This window comes from Theobroma cacao, chromosome 9 (assembly GCF_053813885.1).
Source record: "Theobroma cacao isolate CCN51 chromosome 9, ASM5381388v1, whole genome shotgun sequence".
Classification (NCBI taxonomy): domain Eukaryota; kingdom Viridiplantae; phylum Streptophyta; class Magnoliopsida; order Malvales; family Malvaceae; genus Theobroma; species Theobroma cacao.
Genome location: NC_142647.1, coordinates 34,806,900 through 34,813,881, shown reverse-complemented (window position 1 = coordinate 34,813,881; position 6,982 = coordinate 34,806,900). Strand labels below are relative to the sequence as shown.

The following is a 6,982-nucleotide window of genomic DNA, read 5'->3' as shown; positions in this document are numbered from 1 at the left end:
TGAAATTCCGTTAGAAATTTCCAACGAAATTTCTATTGGAAAGAGAAATAAGAGGGAAAAATTTCGTTAGAAATGGTGTTCCAACGGAAAATTCCGTTGGAAACGGGTTTCCAATGCAATTTTTTGTTGGAAATATCTTTCCAACAAAAAAATCAGTTAGAAAATTTTCGTTGGAAATTTGTTTCCAACAGAAAAATTCCATTGGAAATTTCCAACGAAAAATTCGGTAGATAATTATTCCGTTGGAAATGGGTTTCCAAAGAAATTCCGTTGGAAATTCATTTCCAATGGAAAATTTGGTAGATAATTATTCCATTGGAAATGAGTTTCCAACGAAAAAACCTAAAAAATTCCGTTGGAAATTTAATTTTCTACCCTTTTCATGATGCTTTTTTGTTTAAAATTACCCATTTTTATTTTAATTACATTTTATCAATTCACTATATTGGACTTTCAAAATATATAAACAAAAATATACATTAAAAATCGAGATTCAAAGTCGAATTCCATATAACTAACACACAATAAGTGAAAAAGTTAAATACATATAAAAATAAAGCTATATGTATTATTAAACAACTATACTAAAAAGTATCCAAGTGTAGTAGTGAAAAATAGACATCATATCATGAAATGTTGTGTTCTTACTTGTCCAGATTTTAGCTTGAAGGTCCTGCATCTCCTTGTTTTGAACTCGCATTACTCATGATCATGGATTCCATACGTGCCATAAATTCACTCATGCTTTTCGCCATTGCATTCTTAATCTCTTCACATATTTCCCCACGTATTTCGTCACGTATCTTACCCAAGTTTTCTGAATGATGTTCCACTTTTTCTTCCAATGCAATTGTGGGACTCAAATGTTGCAACATTGCTGTGCGTTCCAGTAATTAAGGCTATAGCAGGCACTCGAGTACCAAACCCATACACGTGAGTGCGTGTAATCTCTATCCCTCCAATTGCTTCAGCCCAGGCATGCGACTCAAATTCTGGTTGAGAAGATGAAACCTCACCATACTTCTGCGACATTACAAAATTATACATTTCCTACATAAAAAAATAAATCAGCTGATTATTCAACTAGATAATCAACTTTAACGTAAAAATTAATCAATTTTTTACGTACACTGGTAGACTTGGACTTGTTATCTATGAAATCACCATGACCACCTGAATGCTTATGAGTGCAGTTGAACACTTCTAAAAAGTTAACATCTCGTTTAAGCTCAATTGCCTGCATTTATTTAGAACTATATATAGTCAATCATAATCGATATATATAAATAACATGTAAGGACAAACCAAAGTAAAACTAATAAACATACAATTTTCATTTAGTTTGCACGAAAACCTAAACCCATATAAATGTGAAGTAAGATTAATTCATACCATCCTTTTTGCATGGACCGCAAATGGAACTGAACCGCCAGTATGCTTTGAAATGCTCCCTTGTTTTGGTGTTAAATGATTTTGCCTTGCTTTTCTAGATTTGTTTTGCCATTCTTCTGTACCCCATACCGTATTGATAAGGGCATCCCATATTTCGTTTGTGATCCATTCCCTTGACATGCCTTTGCAATCCCCAATATTGTTTGTTATGGCGTCTGTCATTGCTTTATTCTTTTCTTCCGAGAGCATATCTCTTAACCGATCGGAACAAACTTTTTCCCATATTCGTCGAACCAAAACATCTTGACTTGCAGACCAAACACATTTTTCCTTCAATAAAATATTAACATCACTAAAAACATTTATACAAATTAATTGAAAACAAAAACTTATAATTTAATTGAATAACAAACATAGTACCTGAAATTTTTGAAACATTAACTCCTTTATATCATTAGGGACTTTCCTCCATGTTGACCATGGACCACTGAAGTGATTTTTGATAATCCTTGTTATTGTAGATGTGACTCCTCGTTCGAAAAAAGTACTTGTAAAATATCAAATAAAAATTCTTTTTATTAAAATTTATAACAAATATAACAAATATAACAAGATAACATACCTCTCTCCAATAAGAGTTATACGTAATCTGTTGGATGGATCTACAAGAGTCTGTAATCCCACACTCGGGCCCCTACCCCTTGACCTTGAGGATGTGTCATCTACACTTACACCTAACTTAGTAGATGGGGATCTACGAGAATCATGAGTAGATGTCTCATTGTGTACTTGCTCTACAGATGCACCCAACAAAGAAGGTGTCTCAGATGGCACATCATTATACTCCTACTGCATCTGTTGTTGAATGCATATATCAACTAACGCACTAGCATTTGTAGGCAATGAGATACTTCCAGGGGCATTTGCTGATCTAGGTCTCAGTTTAGAATGCTTCCCTTTAACCATCGCTCTTGTAATAATTTTCGTTAAAATTCATACACCAATTATTTTTTCATTGGAAAATTTTCGTTGGAAATCCGTCGAAAATAACAGAAAAAATTTTGGCTTGCCCTCCATTGGAAATCCGTTGAAAATTTCCAACGAAAATTTTTCAGTCGAAAATACTCTGTTTTTTTGTAGTGATTGTTACATTATTATTACAACAATATTAGATTGATACTCTCATAGATCGTTGAAAATCTCTTGCATATATATATATACTTCATTAGTCTCCTTATAAAGCTTTTAAGTTAAAATATAAGATTTCTTTTTTCGTAACATGTAACATCATAAAGTAAAAAGAAAAAAGATTTATTTATATAATTCTAAATGACATGTTAGGAAAATATCATTAACTTTCAAGAAAAAAAAATACAAGAAATCAACATTACTCAATAAAATAATGATTTGAATGTCTTGAGCATTCTGAGAATACGACTTTTGTAAAACCCGACCCTATAAATACATGTCATGACATACATGCATTGAGTAGCATGTTATTACGCTAGAAAAGCACCTAAGAATAGACGAAACCCGATATTGTACCTAACGGTACACTTAAATTGATTTAACCTCGAACTAGTTCAGATAGGAATTGTATGATGAAATTTAATATTTTATAGTCCAAGAATGACTAAAAATGATTGTTCGGAGTTCGAGGGCTCATTTGGGGTAAAATTAGAAATTTTTGATCAAGATTAACTATTTGGAGTATAATTTAATGATAGGAAGTGAAAAAGTTTAATTCTGGTGATTTTTTGAGTGTATGGGCAAAATCGTAATTTTGCCACCCACGGACAAAATTTGAGATTTTGAGAGAATTTAGATCAAATTTCACAAATTGGAGAATGGTATGAGTATAAGGGATGAAAAATATGTCTATGGGCAATTTTTCAATTTTTGGGGTAAAAATGTAATTTTTGACTTTTACGGGGGCAAAAGTGTAAATTTCAAAAATTACTCCACCGAGACTTTGGATGAGTCTGAGAATTTTATCTAAGCTATGAATATATGAGACAAGTGTACGGTGAAAATTTGGAAACAAATGGATGAAATTTAAAAAATGGGCCAATGGGAAAGTGACATGTGGCATTTTTTAATGATATAATATTATTTTAATGTAAAGTCAGCCCATTTAAACCCAAATTTTAAGTGCTGGCCGGCCATAAGGAAGAAAAAGAGAGGAAATAGAGAGGAAAGGAAGAAAAAAAGAAAAACCAAAGAGAAACAAGAAAATTCAAAGGGAAATTCACGATTTTCGACCGTTTACGCGTCTAACGGTAAGATTTTTCGATTTTAGCTTGATTTCTACCTTTCCTATGCCTTTATTTCCATTTAGCATGCTTGAGGAGAGAGATCAAAAAGTGATATCAAGGGCTGGACGAACTTCTAGGGGAGAGAAATTGAAATTTTTAGGTTTTGATTTTTAGTTAAATTGATAGTTTTAGTTAGTTAAATGTGTTTAGAAATTAAATTGGGCAAGAAATCATTAAATTTTCACAATACCCACTCTTGGCTGGATGCTCAATGCTGTAAAATGATGATGAATTGATTTTATTCTAAGGAAAATGAAGAGAAAATGATGAAAAACGATTAACGTGATAGAAAAACAAAGTAGAAAATTAACCGAGTTAATGTCCCATTTTTGGCCGAATTTTCCAAGGAAGGGAGTGAGCTGATTTTATTGTTTTTAGAAGGTTATTGGCTGATATTTAATGGTTAGAAATGTTGGAGAGAGAATGGGATGATTTAGAGCTAAAATGGAGCTCGTTAGCAATTTATCGGGCAAAGTGCCAAAAATAGGTTAATATCGCGTTTAAGCCGTTTTAGGCTATTGCATTTCATACCATGCATTAGTATAGGATTTAAGTTAATTATATAGTGATTTAGCATCAATGTGATGAATTGTGTAAATTTTTGTAATGTGTCTAGGAGGAGAGCCTTCCGGAAAAGGCAAAGATGTCGTACCCGACGAGTAGTGATCGGGGCGCTTAGAAAGCTTTTAGTTTGTACAAACGGTGAGTAAACTTATTATTATTGTAAATTATCTAGAGTTTATTTTTAAATGCCCTTTATGTATTTTATGAAATGAGAACGAGATTAAAACGGGATTTTTAATGTTTTAGGAATAAATGTGACAAATAAAAATATATTGTATTGATTATGAAATTGAGTAATTGAAGGCTGCAAATTGACTTGAAAAAAATATATTTTCCTAGGAATGGCTTATGAGAAATAAGTATATGTGGCTATATTCTGTGAGTGCATTTGGGAAATTTATGTAAGTTGTTTTTACTATGCAGGCTGGATAAATAAATAAAAGCCACGTTATACTGTCGAAATTTTATTAAAATTGGTGGGTTAGTCACTGCAGTGACGGGTTTCCGTGGACTGCCTATTAGAGGGGCACGGTAAACCCAGTTATATAGTTACTCCGGTTGTAGAGGCGAGGAGGGTAACTCTCGGGGTAGTATTAGAGCTCACTTCACGTCGAACCCCCACGTGAATGTGTAACTCGGCCAACGCCAAGGAACGACTGGTTTTAAAAATAAAAATGTGTTTCACATGTGAATATTTTAACACCCTTGGTGGACTCGGTTAGATGCCTCGACCAAGGTATCCCCGAGGATTAGTTTTGGCTTGAGCCTTGTTTTAATAAAAGACATAAGCCTTAACAATTGTTTTGGTAAATTACAAATATTTTATGGTTTAAGAAACAAATTGAAAACATTATGAAATGGGTTGAAATTTATTGTTTAAACTTGCCTCCATTTTACTTGCCTTTAGATATTTATGATAATGTCTGTTTACTCATTGGGATTTTATAATCTCACCACCCTTCTTTTCACCCATTTCAGGTTCAGTATAGACTGTAGATAGCTGATCTCATCGAGGACTACCATTGGATCTGCATTTTTCAAACCGTAGGTTCACAGTCCTCTTTACTTTTGTTTATTCGGGGGCCCTCTTGTTATTGTAAATTAAATTAAATATTTTGGCTTACTGTATTTCAGTATGTATAAATTTATTTAGCTTTTACGCTATAAAAATTATTCACGTATAACTTTATAAATATTGTTTTATAAGAAAATAGAATATTTCCCTTAATATTTCTTTTATTTTCTTATTATATTCAAATAATCATAATTTCATTTTAAATGAAGATTTTAGACTTTTAAACTCATTTTGAATATGAATTATGTGTTTTGTACTTGTATATTACGTTTTAGCCAGTTTCAAAATTTTTGAAAAAAAAATGACCAAAATACCCCTGTGTGGCGAAAATTTTATTTTGATTGTTTTTTATCTAAAATAGTATATATATTCTCTAAAAACTCGATATTTAACAATGATTGCTCACAAGAAAGGAAAGAAACTGATATGTAAGCCTTGCGGGGTTCCGGTTGGCATTCCGGATAATGAGTGTCAATCGGGACGTCGCGGCGATTGTCATGGGCCTGAGGGAGGTTCCCGGTCGTGACAACTTTGCTGTCACAAGTCTTTGTTTTCTCCTTGACTAAAGACTTTATGCAGCATGCTTGTTTCTATTGAAATATGAATATACATATCTTGTCTTTCAAAAAAAAAATTAATGAGAATAACGCTCAAAGCAACATAGGGAGGAAATTAGTTTTATATTCATATATTCAGTTTGTAAGATGTATTGATGAATCAATGATTTATGTCATTCTTAAAAAAAAAATACTTTTAAAATGGCAATATTATTCTTTCATGTTCTTTTATTATTTTTTTTACAATATTTAACAATTAATTTATTTACAATATTTACAATATTATACTTTTAAATTAGCTTTGAGTAAAATTTATTTTCTTTGCTTAATCGTTGTTGATAGTAAAAGGTTTTTAATGCTTTCATCACTTAGCTACTTTGTAATCGATGCACAACAAATATATTTTATTCAAAGGTTGAAAAATCTCAATATTCATCAATAGTCAAGTGGAAATGTATATAGAAGTTTACTTTTAACAAGTAATCAGCCAATATAGAAGTATGCAGATTTTGACAAACAACCAGTTTGAAGATATTGTCACCTGAATTAATTATTCATCCCTTCTTTTCAAAAAATGAAATAAAAAAATGATTTATCTCAATTTACAGACTTTATTTCACTTTGATTTATTAATACACATATGTCTATTCAAGTTGGGTGTGTTTTTATTTGTCAAATTGTGTAATTAATCTTTATACATGTCACGACCCGATACTCCCCTGAGCCCGTGACAACCGTCGCGGTGTCCCGATAGACACTCATTGCCCCAAAATGTTAACCCGAAACCCCGCAAGGCTTTACTATCAGTTTCTCATTTCCCTTGTGAGCAACCATTATCAAATATCGTGTTCTAAAAGATTTTAAACTATTTCCAACTAAAAATAAATAAAATATTAATATTTGTCTCACAGGGGTATTTTGGTCATTTTTTCTCAAAATTTTTGAAATTGGCTAAAACGTAACATACAAGTACAAAACACATAATTCATATTCAAAATAAGTTTAAAAGTCTAAAATCTTCATTTAAAACGAAATTACGGTTATTTGAATATAATAAGAAAATAAAAGAAATATTAAGT

The 6,982-nt window shown here is 31.7% G+C and overlaps 1 protein-coding gene across 1 annotated transcript; it reads right to left on the bottom strand.

Annotated features, from left to right (window-relative positions):
• Positions 1 to 804: 804 nt before the first annotated feature.
• LOC148760885 (uncharacterized) lies at positions 805 to 2,358 on the bottom strand. The gene is made up of 6 exons (XM_088809701.1): positions 2,280 to 2,358; positions 2,015 to 2,186; positions 1,813 to 1,879; positions 1,393 to 1,722; positions 1,130 to 1,237; positions 805 to 1,050 (listed from the first exon to the last, which is right to left on the bottom strand). The coding sequence occupies exons 1-6, from the start codon at positions 2,356 to 2,358 to the stop codon at positions 805 to 807; spliced, it is 1,002 nt and encodes a 333-aa protein (XP_088665827.1).
• Between the last annotated feature and the right edge of the window lie 4,624 nt (positions 2,359 to 6,982).

What these genes read in the sequence shown, in the direction of transcription:
- LOC148760885 (XM_088809701.1), bottom strand. Translation starts at nt 2,358, where the DNA reads ATGGTTAAAGGGAAGCATTCTAAACTGAGACCTAGATCAGCAAATGCC. An exon ending in CTCATTGCCTACAAATGCTA is followed by an intron (nt 2,187 to 2,279) that starts GTGCGTTAGTTG and finishes GTGCATCTGTAG; the next exon opens with AGCAAGTACACAATGAGACA. An exon ending in ATAACTCTTATTGGAGAGAG is followed by an intron (nt 1,880 to 2,014) that starts GTATGTTATCTT and finishes AAATCACTTCAG; the next exon opens with TGGTCCATGGTCAACATGGA.